A 24346-nucleotide genomic window follows, 5' to 3' on the forward strand; every position below is an offset into this window, starting at 1 on the left:
GGGAGATTAAACAGAGAGAGGGGATGGAGACTTCAGGTCAGCATGGATCTAAAAAGGCCACCAGATTGAACAGTGACCAAGAGAATTCATAGAGAAATTTCATCAAGCTCCTTCATCTAACCTGGACTGAACAAAAAAAGATAACTAGAAGCTATGAACGATGGAACAGGGTTCTTGTCAAAGAAGCCAGCATGAATGTAGCTACTCAGTGAATAGAGTGTTGGGCCTGGAGTCAGGAAGACTCAAGTTTAAATCCAGCCTCAGACACTTACTAGTAATGTGACTGGGCAAGTCACTTAATCTCTGTTTGCCTCAGTTTACTGAACTATATAAAGGGGATAATAACAGTACCTAACTCATAGCTGTGAGAATCAAATGAGCTAACATTTGTAAAGTGCTTGGCACAGTACTGGCACATAGTAGGCATTATGTAAATTCTTATTTCCTTCTCCTTTTCCTTTCTCAGAAGCCCTAAGCATGGAAACCCTTCAAAGTGCTTAGACTAGGAAAACCTTGGCTAGAGCAGTAGATATGACACTAAGGAGGCCCTAAGGGACTCAGAAGGAAAACTCTAGGGAGGCCATTAATCCTTAAACAGCAGACATTGGTTTGGGTGTTGGTTTTTTGTTTTTACAATGCTCAAACCTTATTTCAGACATTTCAATGATGAAATTATCAAGCTAGATCAATAGTCTTCACAACCAGAATTTCTTACATGTACTATAGAGAAAAAACAACACAGGCTTACAGTATTTTGAGAACAAATTAAATAATTCAGTTCAGGAATGAGGAGCCAGCAGAGGAGACAGATAAGGGGAGGTCAAAAAGAGGTAGAAGGAGCCAGACAGTGTTTCAGAAGCAAGAGGAAGAGATAGGATAGGAAGAGTTAGGTATCATGTCTTTGCACTGTCATCCTGGGTCCATATACATGAAAAGAAGTGGAAGTTAAGAAAGTGAGTCAGTATCAAATAGGCCCTTGCTACCTCATTCAGAAGTGTGGCAAGGGAGAACTGGCCCTGTTACAGATACCAAATCAGGAACTGAGGCTGGATATTTGAGTAAATATGGAGCATGATGAATAAACATTTTTGCCTAACAGGAAAATTCAGAAGTACAAGAATGTGAGAGGGAAAAAATGATTTGGTCACAAGGACTACAAGAATATCTGGAAGGAATGAAGCAATATATTAAAAATGAAATAAGAATTCTGGAAGAAAAAATTGAAAGAATAAATTTCTTTAGGTTAGAACAGAGGGAGAAAACATAGTCCAAACAATGGATTCCCTGAAAATTGGAATGAACTGAATAGAACCCAAATGACTTTATGAAACAATGAGAAATTTTACAACAAAATCAAAAGATTGAAAAAATATAAGAAAATGTAAGATATACATATCAGAAACAACTGACCTGCCAAAAAAAAATCAAGGAAAGACAATTTAAGAACATCAGACTCACTAAACTATCGATCCCCTTTGGTTTAGGCATGTCAGTACTAGACCTGTACTTCACAGAGGTCAAAGAAAGGAAAAGGACCCAGATGTACCAAAATATTTTTAACAGCCAGAGAACTGGAAACTAAGGGGTTTCCCATCAATTGGGGTCTAGCCAAACAAATGATTGTATATGAATGTAGTGGAATGTTATTGCAATGTAAGAAATGTTAAAAGATGTGTTTTCACACAAACCTAGGAACACTTTATGAAGTGATGAAGACTGAAGTGAGCAGAACCAGGAGCACAATTTATATAAGTAGCCTCTGCTCATGTGATTGGAGGGCAGAGCAAAAAACTCCTCCCAAAACCTACAGTAAAAGAGGGCTCAGAAGCCCATCGAACTTTTCATTTCCCATCTCTGCCATCATTATGCCCTCTGATGGGTACCAGCTTCTTGAGGGGAGGAACTGTCTTTCTAAATATTAAGAAATATTTGTGTGTGTTCATCCTTTGTTGCCAAAGAAGACCATGCCATCAGAGAAATAATGGTATGACTTGCACTTGACTTTGTTTTGAGTGAGGGAGGGCTGTGCAAGTCACCAGCCTCACTTTTCCTCCAGAGCCATTCAAATCCAGTGACCAGATATTCATCAGGATGACTGGAGATGACCCAGGATGAGGCAATTGGGGTTAAGTGACTTGCTCAAGGTCACACAGCTAGTGAGTGTCAAGTGTCTGAGGTGAGATTTGAGCTCAGGTCCTCCTGACTCCTGCACTGGTGCTCTATCCACTGCACCACCTAGCTGCCCCATTAAGAAATATTTGTATCACCGGTGAATAGCATAGTGTCTAGAATTCAGTAGGTTCTTAATAAATGTTTATTGTATTGTATTGTATACTGTGAAGAAAAACAACTTTAAACTCTCTGATCACTGTTATGAACAATCATAGGTAGTAGCTCCCTATTTCCTGAGAGGTAGAAAGCTTGTACTGTATGCTTTGAGGTTGTTATCCCAAATTCCCAATCACATTGGAAACATGGGTTTCCAGGTGTGACTGGCTGCTTCTTTGCTCTGGGTTTTTTGGGTAACTCTGAGGTGTTAAAGGTGTCTTCTTTATGCTTTTCCTCATGGGTCTCTATTGGTGGGCTTCCTCCATCAATTATCAATTGATACAGTTAGGTTTTTAGAAATGAGTTATTTGCTAAGATAGTATACTGAGAACAGTTGGTACAAATCCCTTCCCTAAACTTTGGGCATATTTTTCCCACAGAGTCTGAGGAAAAATAGGCTTAGAGAGTTCTTATGGCAAAGGGGTAAACTGAGAGCTCCTGGTTGTAGGAAGTGCTTTTCTCTCTTCTTGGTCCTCTTGAAGTTTCTCTTAGGTGTCTATCTTTCTATAGTAGTGTCTTTAGTGTGTTTAGTTTATCCTTTGCTTCCACTTGCAGCTATTCTGGTTCTGGTAATATTGCTAACTAAGATGCCCATGGGAAGTCTGTATTCTCCTACTCTTCAAAATTCACAAGGTCATCTTCTGGTTTGTGGGGAGGGGAGGAGGCAGAAAGTTTCTCCTTTATACGAGGTGATTCCTTATTTTTTTTGAGGGACATGGCTGGAACTGCTTTTACCACTGGGCTGGCCAGACAGTCAAATATTGGATTTCAAACTGGTTTATTGTTTCATCACCACAGAGTATGACTGAGTCTCCTTAACCAATCCCAATACATTTACTCCCTATAGCATAATTTCATTTTATGTAGTGGTTTTTGTTCTTTCCAAATTGATTAAGGACTTTTTACAACATCTACTTTAGGGCCTTTGATTGGTTGATTCAAAAGAGGTGCTCTCATCTGATGAAGATAGTTACTTTGAGACTGACTCAGTAAGGAGTAGCTAGGTGGCACAGTGGATATAGCACTAGCCCTGAACTCAGGAGAACCTGAGTTCAAATCTGGCCTCAGATATTTACTAGCCATGTGACCCTGAGGAAGTCACTTAACCCTGATTGCCTCCTCCTACCCTCTGCCCCTAAGAAAGATTGACTCAGTAGATTCTCACTCTTAGAAACTCAAGGAACAGGATGAGACGTACATGTTTGGACATGGCCAATGTGGTACGGTGTTCAACTATGCATGTTTGCTACAAGGAGTTTGTTTTTCTTTTTCAATTTGTGGTGGAAAGGAAGAGGGCATAGAGAAGGAAATTAGTGATAGGATTACCTCCCCCCAAAAAGAAGAAAAGAAACAGCAGAGGGTTTTTAGGTATTAAAAAAAACCACAGAGGAACAGTAAAGGGAGTTCAGAAAGAAGCACAGAGAAGCAGAACAACTTTAAAAGTAATATGTTGGATTTATTATATACTTTAAAAAAGCAAGGTGTGTGTAACAGAATTGTGATTTCAGATGTAATCTTTTCTTGTTCTGTTCTATATGTAGAAATGTTTTTTGGGGGAAGGGAGGTTCATTAAATTAAGAATAAAAGAATTATGTTAATATGTAAAGGGAAGGAAAATACTTGAGCAGTACCAGATCTCAAATTATGCTACAGAGCAGTGATCTTCAAAACTATTTGGTACTGATTAAAGAAATAGAAAAGTTGATTGGGGGAACAAATTAGTAATGTAAAATCCCAGAAACAATGTAAAATTGGGGAATAGAACTTAATAAACTTAAAGGCCCCAGCTACCAGAGAAGACACTGTTAAATGCAAACTTCTGGGAAAACTAGAAAAGCAGTCTGGCAGAAATTAGGTTAAGACCATCATCTCATACTATATACAGTAATAAGCTCTAGAAAAATATACGTAGATATAAGAGATCACATCATAAACAATAGCTCTGAGGACCTTTTGCAGCTATGGTTATAGGAGACATTATTGATTAGGCAAGGAATAGAAAGGGTCATGGAGGATAGAATGAACAATTTTGATTACATAGATATGAAGGTCTTTTGCAGAAACGTAAGCCATGAAGCCGAAATTGGAGTGAAAATAGTTGACTGGGAAGGAATCTTTGCAGTGAGTTTCTGTGATGGATTTCTAGTGTCTAAAACATATAGGGATCGGATTGTCCAATAAATGAATGATGAGGGAATATGTATAGTAAGTTCTCAGAAGAGAAAAGACAGAATGTGAGTAGCCTTGTCAAAAAATACTTCACACTGCTAAAATAGAATAGGTGAAAGTTGAAACAGCTCCAAGGTTCTGTCTGACACCCATCATTTTGGCAGGGATAGAAGGGGAAGATGAGAATTGTTGGAGGGGATATGGGAAAACAGGCATATTAACGAAGCTGGAGGATCTGTGAATTGGTACAGGCATTCTGGAGGGCAATTTGGAACTATGCCTGGGAAGTCACTGGGTTATTCATACCCTTTGGCCCATCAGTGTCCTTACTAGGCTTATATCCTAAAGAATTAAAGAACAGAGGAAATATCTGTGGGGAAATTCATGGGTACACTTTTTTCCTTTTCTTTGGCTGCAAAGAACTGGAAAGTGCGTAGTAATCATCAACTGGGGAGTAGATGAATGAGTTGTGTAAGAAATTAGTGGAATAATTGTGCTGAAATGACAAAGGGGACAGATTCCGGAGGACGTCTGTGAATTGATGCCAAGAGGGCAAGCAGAACACCTAGAACAATTTGAACAGTGATGACTACCTTGTGGGGAGGGGCAGCGCTTAAGGACTTAGGAAATCTGTGGTCAGCCACAACTCCAGGTGAGGAGGATGGCAGGACATACTTTTTAGGGGTTATGGACTAGAGGTAAGGAGTGGGACATGGCCAGTCATGTCTGTTTCAGACATGGCCAACATGTGGCATGTTTTGACTGTTTAGTTATTACAAGGGTGGATTGGGGAGGGAGGGTCAAAAAGGAGATTAATATTGACAGAAAAAAAGAATAACAAAAGCATCAATGAAACATTTTTTTTAAAAGTGCTACTGAATAGCAGGACATCTTGGGGGAAACAGAAAATCAGGACAGCTTTGGAATGAATGGACTGGATGTGATCAATCGATAGATTGATTGATCTATTTATCTGTCTTTAAGCAGTACAGGAGAGGATTCTAGAAAGATGGCAGAGTAAGTCAGAAAATTCCAGGCTCTCCAAATTTCACTGACAAAAAAAGAGAACTTCACCTGTGCAGAGGTGTAAAAAGAAATAGTCAGGGTAAAGCAATTGTCCTCCTAAGACTACTTGAAGGACCTCAGGAAAGACTGCACTGGGGGAAGTTAGGCTCAATTGAAATGCAAATATCTCCAGGTAGATTCCTGGGAAACTACAAACCAGCCCAGGAATGTCCAACTAGCTGACAGTCTAGGAGTTGGACAGCTGAGCAGGGGAGGAGTGAAAGACCCTCTGCTTTTGCCTGAAGCCAGGCCCAGCTCTGCTGAGCAGACACAGTCTGGCTGCAGCTGTGGGTGAGGAGTGAGCAAAAGTCGGGTGAGTGAGTGCCATAGCAGAGGGCCAGGGATGCCACTGACTGTGGGCACTTGCCAAGAGAACTGCCGTCCTACAGGACTATGATAGTCCCTGGTTTCCATTCCCAGGAAGAGGAGACAACTGAAGTTTGCAGCCACAGGGATCTGCAGAGAGCAGGAATATTTGTGGGACAGTATGTCTGGGGACCATAGTTCTGGCTTGGAAATAGAGAGGAGTGCCTGAGTTGGGACACTGGGGCAGAGCTTAGAAAATAACAGTGAGCACCAATCCCAACACCCCGGGACTAGAGCCAATTAATAAGCTGCTAAAAATAAAATAAAAATGAAAATGAGTAAGCAAAGGAGAAAGAACCAGACCATAGATAACTACTATGAGGATAGAGAAGATCTGGATTCATATTCAGAGGGAGATACTGAAGTTAAAAACCCACTCCTAATTCAAAGAGAAAAACAGTTGATCTGGAGAACAGATTGAGGAGAAATACTATAAGAATTGTTAGACTACCTGAAAGTTAAAACCAAAAAAAGAATCTTGATACAATTTAATGAAAAATTATTAAGGAGAATTACCCTGAAGTTTTAGAATGAGAGGGTAAAGTGGAAATAGAAAAAAAATCTACCTATCACCACCTGAAAGATATCAGGATTAAAAGTTACATAGTTAAGTTTCAAAGCTCCCAGGTTAAGGAGAAAATATTGCAAGCCACAAGAAAAAAACAGTTCAGAGACCATGGAGCTACAATCAGGATCACACAAAACTTAGCAGCTTCTCTATTAAAAGACCAGGGTTTGGAACATAATATTTCAAAGAGCAAAAGATCTGGGGTTGTGACCAAAAATAATTTACCCACCAAAACTGAGTATAACCCTAAAGGAGAAAAATGGACTTTCAGTGAACTGAAAGACTTTCAAGTGTTGGTGACAAAAAGACCAGCACTCAATGGAAAATTCGAGGTAGAAGATTTAGGAGAAACAAGGTAAATATTAAAGACCAAATATAAAGGACTTAGTAAGGTCAAACTGTTTACTTCTGTGTGGGATGGCTTGGATCCCTACTTAAATCAATTAATTACTCAGAGGCCTCTCAGAGTGATGACAGAAAGTTTATTTATTAGATTCTCGAGAATTGGGCAATTCCTCTACCAGGAAAAAGCCGAAGACAAAGAAAAGGCAGTGATTTATATAGACCCTAATGCAAGTCCCTCCCCCCCACTGACCATTATTCTCATTAGCTGAGAATATGATCTTACATTCTAGACACGAAATCTAACCAATCCCTTTTGAAATGAAGACAATGAAGAATTAGGTAAACTGTATCCAGTCATTGAGACCCTAATGTACTACACAGTTTTATATCCTTATATGGAATTATTCTGTTCTAAAAATATAGTAACCTTGAGCCTCTCAGTCTTACCTCACCCCTGGGAGAAGAATTACAATCTGAGAAGTCTTCACTAAACCTATTCCAGTCACTTCTTACATGTGAAAATATTATCAGCACTCTTAAGACTGACATCATTATTTGGATAGTTTGAAAGAAAGGGCTGGGTTAAGCTAAAATGGGTTGATTCTAAAAAATAAAACTGGATAGGGAGAGATTAAAAGGAGCAACGATCTCATACAAATGAGGCTTGAAAGGAAGAACTGATATAGAAGCAGCAAGTGGAGCTGGAGGGCTGGTAGTGCTGGAACTAGATTAAAGAGGGAACAGCATATACATCTAGAAGGGTATAAAAGGCATCTCAATTTGTAAAGAAATAAGAGAGCCAGGGGAGAGGATAAGGGGATGGGGAGTTGTTTGTCCTTCGTTCTAGAAGAGGACTGTGGCATCAGGAAGATGATGCCATGACATGCAAGTGAACTGCATTTAAGTAAGGGAGGACTGTGCAAAGTCACCAGCCTCACTTTCTCCTCTGGAGTCATCTGGGTTCTGTGGCCAGATATCCACGTCAGGATAACTGGAGATGGCCCCACATACAGTGGAAGACTTGGCTTTTTAAAGTTAAGGTCTTTAGCAGGTCTCAGTTTAACTGAGGCTTCAGTGATTAAGGCTAGGTAAAAAAAATGAGGCAAAGAATGACCTGTTTAACCTAGTCCAGAAAAAAAAAAAATCAAACTGGGAGGGGAAGACCTTAGGGTTTCTGACCAAAACAGAAACTATTAACATTCCTATATTCCTATATTCATTCCTGTTTACATTCACTCTGAATCAGTGAGGAGCCCAGACAGTGACCTAGTGGGCTCCCCAGTGACCTCTGGGACCTATTGTTGGCCAATCAGCGAGAGCCAGAGTAAACCCCAAGATATCTTGCAACATTTCAAAAGAAAGAAAAGAGCGATATTGCCTGACTGCCCATTCCAGTTGGATCCCCACTGGGGTAGCTCCTACTACTCACAGGGTTGTTTGTTCTCATAGTGGAGGGTTGTGGGAGAGGACAAGGGAGAGACTTTTAGAGGGATAGATAGATTAAGGAATAAGAGGGCAAGTTAGTGGTTAGAAGTTAGATCTGTAAGGAGGGATAGAGTAAACGGTGAGAAGGATAGTGAGGAAAAATAGGATGGAGGGAAATACACAATTAGTAATTATAACTTGAATGTGAATGGGATGAATTTACCCATAAATTGGAAATAGAATAGATTAAAAGTCAGAATTTGACAATATGTACTTTACAAGAAACATAAAAATGAGATACCCAGAGAGTAAAATAAAGGGCTAGAGTAGAATTTATTAATAGTTTCAGCTGAGTTGAAAAGAAAAGCAGGGGTAGCAATTAATGATTTCAAAGTTAAAGCTAAAACAGATTCAATTGAAAGAGATAAACAGAGAAAACTGTACCACGTGTCACCAATATTATTCAATATTGTTTTAGAAATGCTAGCAGTAGCAATAAGAGAAGAAAAAGAAATTGAAGGAATCAGAATGGAAAATGAGGTGATAAAATACCCTTTTTTGCAGATGATATCATGATATATTTGGAAAATCCTAAAGAGTTTAACTAAAAATTAGTTGAAACAGTAATTTAGCAAAGTAGTGGAATGTCAAATAAACCCACATAAATTATCAACATTTTAAATTATCAGTATTTTTATGTATTAGATTAAGGTTTCATTTCTCAAATATATAAAGAATTTTTTCAAATTTATAAGAATATGAGTTATTCTCCAATTGATAAAATGATCAATGATAAAATGGGCAGTTTTTCGATGAAGAAATCAAAAGTATATAGTCATATAGATACCCCATTTAATGATAACTGTAAACAGTATAAATACCTCTTATAAAACACTTTATAGAAATAAAGTCAGACCTAAATAATTGGAAAATATTAATTGTTCATGGGTAGGTAGGGAAAACTGTTATAATAAATATGACAGTTTTACCTAATATATTTATTCAATGCCATCCTAGTTAAATTACTAAAAATTATTTTACTTAGAAAAAATAATAAAATTCATTTGGAAAAACAAAAGATCAGGAATTTCAAAGAAACTAATGAAAATAAAATGTAAAGGAAGAGGAGGTTCAGCAGTATTGGACCTCAAACTCTATTATAAGGCAATAAATATCAAAACTATCTGGTACTGGCTAAAAAATAGAAAGGTAGCTCAGTAGAACAGAAAAGATATACAACAGATAGTCCAAAAGGATTATATAGTAACTTAATATATGACAAATGTAAAGATTTAAGTTTGGGGACTAAGAATTCATTATTTGGTAGAAATTGTTGGGCAAGTTGGAAAGCAATCTGGCAGAAATTGGGGATAGACCAGTATCTTAAAGATAACATCCAAATATATAAATTGTACCAAGATAAAGTCAAAATGGATACATAAAGGGAGATAACACAAGAAAATAAGAAGAACATGGAACATATTACCTATCAGACTCATGGATAGGAGAACAGTTTATGAATAAACAAGAGATAGCGAGCTTTGTGAGGCATATAAAATGGATAATTTCACTTACATTAAATTTAGAAGTTTTTGTATAAATAATCCCAATGTAGCCAAGATTAGAAGGAAAGCAGAAAATTTGGGAAAAAAATCTTCATAGACAGTCTATTACACAGAGGTCTAATTTCTCAAACATATAAAGAACTTCATCAAATTTATAAGAAATATGAGTTACTCTCCAATTGATAAAATGATCACAGGGTACAGTCAGGCAGTTTTTTGATGAAGAAATCAAAACTATATATAGTCATATGAAAAAAATACTCTAAATCCTTATTGGTAAGAGAAATTCAAATTAATACAACTTTGAGATATCACCTTATACCTAGAAGACAGATTAAAATGATAGATACCCTTCAACTGGGGAATGGCCAAAAAAGTTGTGGTATATGATTGCGATGCAGTACTACTGGATTATAAGAAATGATGAGCTGGTTGATTTTAGAAAAACATGGAAAGACCTATGAAGGAAGATCCTCTCCACTCATAATTAGACATATGAACAGTATGTTTTAACATATATGTATACATGTATGTGTGTGTATGTATGTGTGTATGTATGTGTATACATTCGTGTTAGTTGTAGCCTTCTCCAGGATACGGTGGGGAAGCAGAAAAAGTACACAGCAGAGAACAAAAGAAAACTCAGAAGGAAGAACAAAAAAACTGAGTAGCTTTAAAAATAATGTACAGTATTTGTTATATAATTTTAAAAAATGTAAACAGTTTGAAATAGAAATTCATGGTTTTATATTGAAGCCTTTCTTTATGTTCTGCTGTGTTCATGGAAATGTTCTTTATTCCCCTCATTTTGAATTTAAGTTTAAAATAAAAAACTTTTAAAATAAGTAAGCTTATGTAAAAGTAGTAATAGTAGCTTTATGTACATTCTTTGTATATGGAAATGCTCATATTTGCTGCTGTTTATCAAGTTCGGAATAACAAAAAATTTAAGTCATTTAAAAAAAGAGATAATTGTGGGGACACTTAATCAGAGAAGGACAGGAGGAGATAGAAGCAAGGGTGCAGGATTAGCCTCAGTGAAGGGAGGGCCATCTCTTTATGAGACTAGAATAAAGGAGGAGTGTACCTACCCTCTTGTATAAAAGAGATAGCTTCAACATGAAAATTTTTTGAGTAAAAGTTCTGAGCCACTGGAATTCATCACTAATAGTTCAATCCAACACATACTTAGCATCAACTGCAGTATGTACACAGTATTATGCTGAATGCTGGATATAAAGGGAAAAAAGCATTTTCTGCCTTCAAGGAGCATACTTAATACTGGGAAGTAGTAACAGGATCTAGGTTTTTATTTTCAAAATTTTTGTTGAATTTATTTTAGATCAGTATTCTTTCCTTTCTACCTCCTCCTTCCCCTAGTTGAGAGAGCAAGAAAAACAAAACTCCTAAACATGTAGAATCAAACAAAATGAATTCTCATATTGGACATTCCCCAACCTCCCCACCCCCAACCCTGCCAACAATGTGTTATAGTCCATATCTGAGTACATTTCTCTGTCGGGAAGTGGGGAGCATGATTCATTTTTTTTAAAGAGGATCTTTTTGAGATGCTTTAAATAAATCTACCTGAAAGTAGAGATGGACTAGTTGACTTCAGTCTCTTTATAGTGCCTTCATTCCTCACAGATGAATAATAAAGGTAATTTACATTTGAAAATTTTTTTATTTAAAAGAAGTTACTATTTTTACCTCACATGTATCCCTCTCCTCTCCTGTCCCCAGAGCATTCCCTTATAACAATCCCCACCCCCATGAAAAAAAAAAGACAGAGAAAACAATCAGAAAAAATGGTTAATACGTTGAAAAAAGCTGACAACATATGCTGTGAATAGATTCCACGGTATCTGTGAAATTGAATGGGAAAAAAATTTATCTTTATTTTCATTAACTTTTAGTTTCCTTTGTAATCCTATTATTTCATTTTATGCATTTAAAAAACATTATTCTGAGAAGGGTTCAGACTGCCAGGGGGGTCCATAACAGAAAAAAAAAAAAGATAAAGAACTCTAGCTCCACACAGACTCAGAAATAGAGAAGCAGAAGGCTGGAAATCTTTTCAAGGAGCCAGGCCTCTGGCAGCAGGGAATGAGCTGACTATGAATTTTATAGAGAGAACTGGGCCATACAGCTGAGAGTGGGCTATGGAGAGGAAGAGCAAACCCAAGGAGGCCAATCCAAAAGGCTAACCCAGGAGAGAGGGGGGATGGCTCCACAAAAAGAGGAAGTCATCAAGGCCTTATAACTCTGAAGGGGAGCGAGTTGCTGTGATTTTGATGAGGGCTGGAAGTGGGGTGTGAGACCCCCACAGAGACTGGGGTAACAGGGGCAGGTCGTCTGGAGAAGAATTCACAGACTCAAGCATTGTTGAAGTCAAAGTAAAGCTTTATTATGCTTTTCAGAGGGCAAGAGTTCTTAGAGAACCTGCAACCTTAGAGAGGTACAGGTAAAGTTTATATAGGATATTCTATAGCATTACTTTGGAATTAAGGAGTGGTTAAGGAGTGGTCAGTTCTTAAAGGAACATGCACTTTTGGTATCTACTGTGCAGGATTTTTTACCCAAAATTCATTGGGAAATAGCCCAAGGAGGCCTACCTGGAGATATGGTTTTAGGCCTGAAACATTCACTAAGTCAACTAATAGTCAGGGCTGGCTCAGAAATACCAGGCTGCTCTCATTGTTGTGTCGTTAGACAAGATAAATGTAAGGGAGTGTATGTAAAGTCTAGGGTACCTATGATTGGTCAGTGAATAGTGAACGTTGTTATGACCCAGTGCCCGGCCTGCTCAGTCAGTTCAGACTAGTAAGTTCTGTGGATGTAACTGGCTATTACAGCAGGAAGGGAGAGAGCAGTTGTTGCTAGGGCAGGATGTGTCCTTGGGCTGGGGAGAATGCCTGGGATAGTGTTTTGAGGCTAGGGAGAAATGCAGTTTTTAAAGAGGAACGTGATTTTAGAATTGGGGCCCAAGCACATGTACCCAAGCACCCCATCAACTCCAGGGAGAGCTACACTGAGTCATTTTGTATGTATTATGTATACACACGTGTGTATGTATGTATGCATGCATGTATGCACATGTCAATAAATGCAAACACCTTGAGGTTAAGGACTTTTTTACTTTGATCTTTATATTTCCAGCCTCAGTACAGTACTTAACATGTAGTAAGTACTTTATTAATTCTTTTTGATTTTAAGACTTCAGACCTGGACACATACTTATAATTTAATTCTTAATTATTATAACATCTCAATGCTATATGCTTCTCATCATTACCTCTGTGCTCACAGAGATATCTTGTCATTTACTAATATAGACTGGAAAGAACCTTTAGAAATCATTTTGTTCAACTCCCTCATTTTACAAATGAGACAGTTGAGGCCCAGAAAAGCGAATTGATTTTATTCAGGGTTACACAACTATTAAGTAGTGAAGTGGGTCTAGAACCCAAAACTTATTACTCTTGATTTAGTGCTTTTTCTACTGTTTTTATAACTTATCCTTTTAGGAGCAGCTCTAGATGTCTTTTTCTTTGAATTCATCACATAGAGTACTTCTGGTGAGGAAATGTCCTCTATCAGTGCAGGACTTGTTTTTTTAGAGAGCTTCCTGGGGAATTGAGGTTGTGGGTTCCTCAGGATCACTTGGCTATTATTGACTGTCAAGAGGCTGGAACTGAATTTAGGTCTTCTTGACTCTGAGGGCAGGTCTCTATTCACTCTATAATTCTGCCTTTCATTGTTAAAATTTTTCTGGGGGAAGGACTTTAAAAAATTTTTTTAATGTTCTGAGCAAAGGATATTATCAAATATTTCAGACAACATCAAGGATGAGAGAGGATATTGTTACCCCTGATTTATTAAAAGAGCATTAAGTTGAGTAAATCCTCTGGAAGAATTATAATGGACAAGAAGGCTGGAAATTGCATTGTTATAGTGTCTGTCTATGATGAAATCCTTCAGAGTATCCAAAAGTGATCTGACAGTTATGATACCAGTCTTAAGTGTTGCAAGTATATTGTTATTAGCACTAAAAGCATTTTTTCTTGTTTTCTCAGGACAGTTTGTTCTGTGTCGTAGCTGCATTTGGCTGTTTCTACTATTGATCCTTTGAAGAACAGGGTAAAGAAATATGACTAAAAAGAAATAATGTAATTTTTCTTTGGCCTATGTGCTGAGTATATAATTCAGCAAACAAGTATTTGTACATATGTCTTTTTAAAATAAAGATTGGTTGATAGTTTGGCAACTACTGGACCTACCCAGGGCTTTATTTTTTTCATTTTTGTTTCTTTTTTGTACTCCCCAAATTTCTCCTTATTGTGCCCTTGGAACTGAAACAGATTATGAATAAAACAGAACCTTAGTTGTCCCCAAACACTTTCTTGGTGTGCACATTGATAATTCTGTTAGACTGCCCAGACTGGTTGTCTTGAATCCATTAACTTTTTTCACAGGATCATAAGGTTGTTCTTAGCATAGTGGATAGTCAGTAAATATTAAATGATATTGGTGGTAACATCTTTTTCAGCCAAATTTGTAAATGTAGCAAAATGGAAAAAGCACAGAACAAAGAATCAGAACAACTAAGGTTTTGCCCTGTCTCTGTCGGTAGCTATTTAACCCTAAGCATGTTATGTCATTTTTCACATTTCCTTATCAGGGTTAGCAGACTTCTAAGGTGTTTTTCCCAGGTTTAAAATTCTAGAGTTTTCTATAGTTTATTTATCTTAAACTTGGGCATTTTTTTCCCTCCAGTCTAAAAGATATACTTGTAAGATGTACTTGTCCCTGTTAAACTTTATCCTATTATTTTACATTTGGTGTAAATGCTTGATATGACCTTGACAAGCTAGTAAATGGATTGGAAACAAAATCTTGTGTGTATTTTCTTAATTTTTTTTCAGTGTCACAATGCTCCACTTCCTTTATGTTTTGCTTCAAGAATTCAGAAATCGTTGGTTCTCCACCCTTATGATTTGCTCAATCTCTTGAATTCTGCTGCTACATTGACATTGTAGTGTTTGCTGTGATTATACCAGGCAAAAGCTTGGTAAATTTTGCTCTAGCTGTGGGGAAGGGACCTTGAATAACAGAACCTGTGAGCATCTGAGCCAGCTGATTATTTTGTGAATAAATAGCTCATCCAACTTTGTTACCAAAGATGACCCTGCCACACAATTTGTTATTTAGTCTGATGCTTCCTTGAGTTCTTGGCCAAGAGGTGAAAAATAGTTCACTGGAATCAATCTCAGGCACTGTTCCTCCCAACTTAGGTCATTTTAATTTCAGGAATTACTGAATATTTCAATAGGCCAACTTATTCTTTAACTTCAAGACATTTTCTATTCAAATATCTGTGCTTTTTCTAGTCCTTCTGAGGCTTTATGTATGCAAAAAAGCCCATCTTTAACTAAATCCAGTTTACATGACTACATTTTGCATAAAGATGAAAAGTACTAGTCCCTGCAGCTTATAAAATGAGAAAGACTTCATGAATAACAGTGAAATGAACTCCCAAAATATTTTTGCTCATAACTGTATGTGTATATATATTGCACATTATGATGCAGTGTCTCTTAAAATGAAACAACTGGATGCATAGAAAAAAATGACCATGAACTTCTGGGGGTCTTTTTGGTTAGATTTGGAATAAAGAATAGATTATCATCTCTATTCCAGGTTTATTGGATGTTCAGATGAATTATTGTGTGGGAATGCATATATGGTTTGTCATCTATCCATGACAACAACACAAAGTTTGACTCTTCATTTGAGTTTGACAGCTGATGTTTGAGTTAGTTTTCTTGGTTGTCCCTGTTACAAATGAGGCAAATTCAGAAAAGAGGTGATAAATTATTAATACAGTATACCAGTATGACATTTCTAAATCACACAGCTGCAACGTAACTGATTTGGAGCTTTTAAACCATTTGCTTACTGAGGAAAAAACCTGTCTAGCTGTAGTTTGCTGCTTACTCCCTTTCTTTTTCCTCTCTTTACTTCAGCAAACACTTATTTTTTTTTTAATTTATTTATTTAACTTTTAACATTCATTTTAACAAAATTTTGGGTTACAAATTTTCTCCCCTTTTATCCCCTCCCCCCCCAAACACCAAGCATTCTAATTGCCCCTATGCCCAATCTGCTCTCTCTTCTATCATCCCTCTCTGCCCTTGTCTCCGTCTTCTCTTTTGTCCTGTAGGGCCAGATAACTTTCTATACCCCTTTACCTGTATTTCTTATTTCCTAGTGGCAAGAACATTACTCGACAGTTGATCCTAACACTTTGAGTTCCAACTTCTTTACCTCCCTCCCTCCCCACCCCTTCCCTTTGGAAGGCAAGCAATTCAATATAGGCTAAATCTGTGTAGTTTTGCAAATGACTTCCATAATAGTTGTGTTGTATAAGACTAACTATATTTCCCTCCATCCTATCCTGTCCCCCATTACTTCTATTCTCTTTTGATCCTATCCCTCCCCATGAGTGTTGACCTCAAATTGCTCCCTCCTCCCCATGCCCTCCCTTCCATCATCCCCCCCACCCTGCTTATCCCCTTCTCCCCCACTTTCCTGTATTGTAAGACAGGTTTTCATACCAAAATGAGTGTGCATTTTATTCTTTCCTTTAGTGGAATGTGATGAGAGTAAACTTCATGTTTTTCTCTCACCTCCCCTCTTTATCCCTCCACTAATAAGTCTTTTGCTTGCCTCTTTTACGAGAGATAATTTGCCCCATTCCATTTCTCCCTTTCTCCTCCCAATATATTTCTCTCTCACTGCTTGATTTCATTTTTTTAAGATATGAGCCCATCCTCTTCACTTCACTCTTTGCACTCTGTCTCTATGTGTGTGTGCGTGTGTGCATGTGTGTGTGTGTGTAATCCCACCCAGTACCCAGATACTGAAAAGTTTCAAGAGTTACAAATATTGTCTTTCCATGTAGGAATGTAAACAGTTCAACTTTAGTAAGTCCCTTATGACTTCTCTTTGCTGTTCACCTTTTCATGCTTCTCTTCATTCTTGTGTTTGAAAGTCAAATTTTCTTTTCAGCTCTGGTCTTTTCATCAAGAATGCTTGAAAATCCTCTATTTCATTGAAAGACCATTTTTTCCCCTGAAGTATTATACTCAGTTTTGCTGGGTAGGGGATTCTTGGTTTTAGTCCTAGTTCCTTTGACTTCTGGAATATCCTATTCCACGCCCTTCGATCCCTTAATGTAGAAGCTGCTAGATCTTGTGTTATCCTGATTGTATTTCCACAATACTTGAATTGTTTCTTTCTAGCTGCTTGCAATATTTTCTCCTTGACCTGGGAACTCTGGAATTTGGCCACAATGTTCCTAGGAGTTTCTCTTTTTGGATCTCTTTCATGCGGTGTTCTGTGGATTCCTTGAATATTTATTTTGCCCTCTGGTTCTAGAATCTCAGGGCAGTTTTCCTTGATAATTTCATGAAAGATGATGTCTAGGCTCTTTTTTTGATCATGGCTTTCAGGTAGGCCCATAATTTTTAAATTATCTCTCCTGGATCTATTTTCCAGGTCAGTTGTTTTTCCAATGAGATATTTCACATTATCTTCCATTTTTTCATTCTTTTGGTTTTGTTTTGTGATTTCTTGGTTTCTCATAAAGTCATTAGCCTCCATCTGTTCCATTCTAATTTTGAAAGAACTATTTTCTTCAGTGAGCTTTTGAATCTCCTTTTCCATTTGGCTAATTCTGCTTTTGAAAGCATTCTTCTCCTCATTGGCTTTTTGAACCTCTTTTGCCAGTTGAGTTAGCCTATTTTTCAAGGTATTATTTTCTTCAGCATTTTTTTGGGTCTCCTTTAGCAGAGTGCTGACCTGCTGTTCATGCTTTGACTTCATGTCTCTCATTTCTCTTCCCAGCTTTTCCTCTACCTCTCTAACTTGATTTTCAAAATTCTTTTTGAGCTCTTCCATGGCCTGAGCCCACTGGGTGGGCTGGGACACAGAAGCCTTGACTTCTGTGTCTTTGCCTGATGGTAAGCATTGTTTTTTCTCATCAGAAAGGAAGGGAGGAAATGCCTGTTCACCAAGAAAGTAACCTTCTATAGTCTTATTTCTTTTCCCTTTTCTGGGCATTTTCCCAGCCAGTGACTTGACCTCTGAATATTCTTCTCACACCCACCTTGCCTCCTGATCCTCCCAGCCAGCGCTTGGGGTCTGAGGTTCAAATGCTGCTCCCCAGCCTCGGGGCTTTGGCAGGGGCAGGGCTGCTATTCAGTGTGAGATTAATTCAGGTGCTGAGGTCAGGGCAGGGCCGCCTCTCAGGCTCAGTTCCCTCAGGGGGTTTATGCAGAGACCTTCAACAATGGATCCAGGCTCCTGCCTGCTTGGGGAGCCCTGGTCTGCCGCTGCCTCAGCTTCTGCCTCCCGAGGGGGCCTGAGTTATGGGGGCACCCCACTCCCCTCTCGACCCGCCAAAGAGACCCTCTCACCGACCCCCGTCACCTGTGGGTGGAGGGACCTGCACGGCCGCCGGAGATCCTGTCCCTGAAGCCTGCTTAGATCTGTTTCTCTCGGTGCCGCGGCCGCGGCAGGGCTGGGCTGGGCTCCGCATCTGCAGTGTGACGGACCTTTTGCGAGAGGTTTGCAGGTCCCTCTGGAACAGAAATCTCCTTCACTCCACTGTTCTGTGGCCTCACTGCTCCAGAATTCGCCGTTACTTTATACAGATGTTCTATGGGTCGTGGGTTCGGAGATATGTGTATGTGCGTCTTTCTACTCCGCCATCTTGGCTCTCAGCAAACACTTATTAAGCACCTATTGGGAGAAAGGATCTCCAAAGACCCCCAACAAAACATGTCTGCCCTCAAGGAAGTAACATTTTCCTTTCATTTTCCTTTTTCCGACAATAAGCGTATACTGTAAGTAGGTTAGGCAAAAAGAAAAGACCATAAAAACTGTTTTTACATGTAACTGGGGAATAAAAGCTTAAAAAATTAAAAGAAAAAAAAGGAGACCAGGAAGGCAAAGGTGATAAGACAGGCCCTGGGTCATAGTTGCTTTCTAAGTTGTTTAGTAAGAAGAAAACTCAGTAGGTATAAAAATAGCAAGATGGCCTTTGTAGTATGGCACTTGGTTGAGCATCTGCTATATATTTTCCTTTGGCCACTCTCTCTAATGTCACATAGGAGCAGATGCAATTGACGTAGGACCTGGTATAGAAGTAGCTTATATTTGCTGCCTGCTTTCTGGAAGACTGGAGTATCACAGAAGTTGGCATGGCGAGCCCTACCTTCTGAATCGTTTCCTACCTTCTCCACCCCCATTCTACTTTCAGCTGGGCCCAAAAGAGGCTTAGGACATTTAAACAGAAAGGACTAGAGGTCCAAAGACCTCTGTGCATTTGGAGACTGATTTAGTGCCTTCGCAGTTAAATTTTGTATTTGAAATTTAGAACCCACATGAACCAACCTATCGTACCCTTAATCAATTTTTTGCTTTTATTTTCTTTTCCCTGATCATATCTTTTATAAGCCCCTTTACCCAACATGTGTTCCAGCCTTCCTCATGATGTAATAGGAGAAAGTAATATTGGAACCCGAAAGCAAAACGCATTACATACTTACGAATTCATCCCCATTTCCGCACCAATAGATAACGTTTGATCTGCAGTCTGTTCTCAGGTGGTAATCTCATATATAAAAGTGATGTATGACTCCTAAGACTGGATCGAGTGGGTGTTTAATATCAGACACAATGACCATTAAGCCATTCCTCAATTTATGTCCACATTTATTAAGTGCAAAGCATGACACCAGGCTACATACATAGTTAAGACCGCTGTTTTACCTGCGTGCCACTCTGCACCTTTCTAATTTTCAGTAATCGCTGGGTCGCAGCATACCGCTTCAAGTCGGTACAAGGATTAGCCACTTAGAGGAGCTGGAAACTCTCTCAGTTCCTTCGGCGCCCAGGGGACCTTCCAGATGGGGTGAGAGGTTCGCTACTTAGCCCGGTGGATAATCCTAAAGCATCTCTCTCTAGCGCTCGTCTACCTGCCACCGCTCGTGCAAGGAATGCCCCTTGGAGTTTCTATTCCGTGAAAATGCAGTCTGGCTGGAGAATGGTCACTAGCTGACACAAAGAAGGGGCACCAGAATCAGGCCCGGAGGGCCGGGATCGGAACCGGCTGCCCAGGCTCCCCTCGCACGGATGGCCGGCCTCCGTGCCCCTCCCTCAGTGTAGCAGCGCGCACATCTGCGTGTCTGCTGGGTTTCTGGGAGAAGGCTCCCCGGAGCCGAGGGGCCGTGGGCCTGGAACTCGGCAGCCTCTCGTTCCCCTCCACGTCTCCTTGTGGGCCCGTCCTCCTCCCCGTTCGCTACGCAGCTCCCGGTCTATCAGGCCCCGCTGCGGATGCGGAACCTTGCTAAGGGGCCTGGAAGTTCCTGGTGGGGAGCCCTGGAGGGCGGACTCCCCAAGGGGCGGGGAGTCGGAAGCGGTTTCCGGTTCGGTGTCAGCTGCCTTCCCGCGGTCCTCTGCCCTTACTGTTCCGCCGGTGACGCGGCGCTTGAGGGAGCTCGCGAGGCCGAGGGCACACGCAGGCAGGCGGACGGGGGCAGTGGGCGGCGTAGGTAAGCATCCCGGCCTGGGGCGGGGGCAGGAGCGGGGGCTGGGGCCGGGGGCCGGACTGGGCGGGGATGACGAGGGGCGGAGTGGCTGAGCCTCGGGGGTCGCGGGTCCGAGGCTCGGCGCCGGGGCGGGGCCGGTGCCCTGGAATGACTAGGGAGTCGGGAAGTGTGGGCTCTGGCTCCGGCTCTGCCGCGGGACCACCTGTTTGACCTTTGTCTCCTCGGGTCGGTGACATGGAGGGGCTGACGGCGGGGTCGGGCCCGGTGGGGTCCTTAGACTCGGGGCTCCCTCCAGACACTGGGGGTGCGGGAGGTCGGGACCCGGAGTTGCGGCTGGGGCCGCAGTGTGGGCGGCTTGTTGACAGTGGCGGTTAGGGGCCAGGCAGGTGAGGTGGTGGGAACCCGCAGGAGAAGGTGGCCAGGGCTGTCCGGGGCGGAGCTGGCTGCGGGGCACTGGGCTCCGGGGAGGGAATTGGTGGGGAAAACGCCCTTCGTGTGTGCTGAGTGTGACACGAAGTTTGGAGGAGGGTCAGGACCCTCTTTTCTGTTGACCCAGAACAGCTGCGTGTGGCAGACAGACCCCACTGTGGAAAGGGGCGACGATGATGCCGTAAATTTATAGAGCTCTTTCACATTTGCAAATGAGGCGGAGCATGACGGTGGTCCGTAGCGGTGACCAGCATGTAATTAAGGGGTGCAGCCGTTTGAATGTGGTTTGTGGGGGGGGGGCACGGCAGTGCAGCTGAAGCGTTGTTCATGAGACCGTTTTGTGGGTGATGTGGACGCTGTTTGTTTCAGTTTCAGCCCGCTCTGCTGATCATGCGGATACAATGAGCTCGTCAGTTTCCTTTCCCCTTCTTGTGCGCAGCTTTGCAGAAGCTGCTGCTAATTAGTAATGATAGCCGGTGCCTCCAGGCGTGAGGAAATTGGCCAAGGGGGATGCATTTTAAGTTACCAACCCTGCGTCGAGCCCGATGTCTCAATAATTATCCTCTCCATCCAAGTGTAATTGGATGTTACGGGGAGAATAGTGCTGAGGGGCATTCAGTTAAAGACAGCTGTGAAGATAACAGTATTTTTTCATATTTGTGTTGAGATGATTGCACCACTTCTGTCTCATGCTTCTTTAAAAGTTCTTTTTATAAACACGGTGACCTGACGTTAGTAGACTTTGCCTCAAGGTATAGATTCCCTTCCTGTCCATCTGGTTTACAGATCTTTATTTTTTTACTGAGAATTTCTTTTTCTTCTATGCGATTACTTAAGGGACATTTATTGAGTCCAATAGAGCCTTGGAGTCAGCAGACGTTGATTGAGTCACTGCGTATCCATAGGAAAATCTGTCTCTGGGTCAAATGTTCTGCCAGTGAAATAGTAATAAGAATCTTAGACAACACAAGAGTTAAATGAAAATTTACACACATACATATGCAGTACTCTGAAAAAATAAGTATGGTAGAGCTATTAAGATAGCTAACAAGAAGAAATAAATGTCTTGGAGCAGTAATAATTTTTTTTTTTAATTAGTAGTAGAAGCACATTTTCCTTACCTAGTTTCTGTCTGTTATCTTTATTTTGGGAATCATAGAATCATAGATTGTTACAGCTGGAAAGGATCTCTCAGGTCATTTAGTCCAGTCTTCTTATTTTTCAGATGAGGAAACTGAGACAGAAAAGTTAAGTAACTTGCTCAAGATTATACAACTATTTAGTGACCGATTCAGGTCTGCCAGTTCCTGGGCTAGTCTTCTTTCCACTGTACTACCTCATCTTTGCTGTTGCCCTTATGAGGTGGATAGGGGCAAGTATTACCTCCCCAGTTTTATAGATAGGAAAACTGAAAACTTGTTAGCCAGAGTTTCATGTCCAATTAGTGGTAGGGCTGATCCTCTTACTTTCCACGAAGGCTACTAGTTACTTTTTGAATCAGTCAGAACAAATTTATCTAGTTTTTCCTTTTCCCCCTTGGGTCAGGGAGCTTTTATTGCTTTAAAAAATAAACAAAAACAACTTTATTGTGCATTTTAAAGCTAGTATAAAATTCTAGAACACTTAAAACTTTAAATTTTAAAAAATGAATTTTGACAAGGAAGCAACTATAACCACTGACGACTTATCAGTTAAACCTTTTATGTCCATTTCTGCTTTTTGTCCATTTTTTGCTCCTATGGCCTTTTTATATAGTTGAAATCAGTGAAAATATGATTTTTATATTACTCATTTCATTTCACATTACTTTCATGTCTTCTCCTATTTTTATGTGTCATTTTGATCATACTTAATTGTGTTGATATCCTGTTACATTGCTGTTACTTAGAAATAGTTTTATGCCGTGGTCTGTCTCTTTTTCTGAAGAGAGAATGTTTTTGTTTTGTTTTGCTTTGTATTTAACACTGGTGTTCACCTTTCAGACTTCAATTAGAAAACCTCATTCTCATAGTTCTGCCTTATTGAGCTAGGAGGAGGTCCTTTTCAAAAACATATATACATAAGTTTTTTTTATTTTTTTATATTTACATTGCCTATTCCCCTATATCCCTTCCTGGAGAAACCAGCCCTTATAACAGATTTATTTAAGCAAAGAAAAAGAGAAGAAAACAATTCAGCAAAACAGTCAACACATCCCAAACTTGTTTATTTTATTTATTTTTGAGACTGAAGTCTCCCTGTCTCACCCAGGCTGGAAGAATGGTGGCCCCTCCAGTGCCCACTATTGATCTGCTCCCTTTCAGACAAAGCCTGATTAGCTCCTCTTCAAACAATCTAGTATCCTGTCACCTCCTCCCCAAATACATACTTTTAGCCAATTGAAGTTTAAGACTCTTTCAGCTTGCTTGTAATGGGACAGCCTCACTCCACACCCCACCTCCTCCCCCAGTCCCCCCACCCATGAGGGGGAGGCATTTTTCTTTGGGGCCAGACTTGTTCTTGTGACATTCATTTTCCACTATTTTTTTTTTTTTAGCAATTATTCTTTCCATTTACATTGTTGCCATTGTGAATATTATTTTCCTGGCTCTTCTTCATTTAGCATCAGTTCATAGTAAATCTTTATCTGCTTCTCTGTACATATTCATTATTTGAATTGTTTCTTACAGCACAGTGATACTCTTACATTCATGTACCGGTTTGTTGAGCTGTTTCTCAGTCAGTGGACATCTTTTTTTTCAGTTCCTTGCTACCACAAAAAATGCTGCTATAAAATTTTGATGTATAGTGAACCTTTTTGTCATTTACTCCTGCAGTTAAATCTCTTCCTAAGTGGAGGGCGTGGAATTTCAGCCACTTTGTTTTCATAATTACAAATTGCTTTCTAGAGTGGGTGGACAAATTCACAACTCCACTACCAGTGCATTAATGTGTTGTCTTTCCACAGCCCCTCCACCATTTTATTCCTATTTTTTGTCATCTTGCTAACTTGTGAGATATTAAGTGAAAATTCAAGATTGTTTTGATTTGCACTTATCTTTATTATTATTTTTTATTTCATATGATTGTTTATAGTTTGCGATTCTTCGCTTGATCATTATTTTGTTCCATTGGACCAGTAGTTTGCCTATTAGTGAATGGTTTTTGTTCTTATGTATTTCTGTTGTCTCTGTATGTTGTTTACCAAACCCTTATTAGAAATCTTAGATACAGAAATTTTCTCCTCAATTGGTGCTTCCCTTATCCAGGATTCAATAATTTTATTTGTGTAGAATCTTTGTAATTTCATGTAATCAGAATTATCTAAGTCTTTTGCTATTGACTTAACTATACCTTTTTGATTAAAAATTTGTATCCTACCCATAATTGTGAAAGTTATTCTGCTTCTCTTGTAATTTTTTTCTTATGATAAGATCTTTAATATTTAGATGATGTATCCATTTTGAATTTATTGCAGAATATGTTGTTAG

At 39.7% G+C, this 24346-nt stretch overlaps 1 protein-coding gene across 4 annotated transcripts in view; it reads left to right on the top strand.

Moving 5' to 3' along the window:
- Positions 1 to 24346, top strand: part of PCYT1A (phosphate cytidylyltransferase 1A, choline) — a 100784-nt gene that overhangs the window by 14494 nt on the left and 61944 nt on the right. Inside the window, exon 5 of one of the 4 annotated variants that reach the window (XM_072613672.1) lies at positions 20363 to 20450. The exons of 2 other annotated variants lie outside the window; for them this stretch is intronic. In XM_072613672.1, coding sequence (XP_072469773.1) covers positions 20363 to 20450 — 88 coding nt within the window. Of the gene's footprint in view, positions 1 to 20362; positions 20451 to 20517; positions 20673 to 24346 lie in introns of those variants that run through there. One more of the 4 variants, XM_072613671.1, reaches the window with a different exon arrangement.

The sequence above is a fragment of the Notamacropus eugenii genome, chromosome 5, assembly GCF_028372415.1.
Source record: "Notamacropus eugenii isolate mMacEug1 chromosome 5, mMacEug1.pri_v2, whole genome shotgun sequence".
Classification (NCBI taxonomy): Eukaryota; Metazoa; Chordata; class Mammalia; order Diprotodontia; family Macropodidae; genus Notamacropus; species Notamacropus eugenii.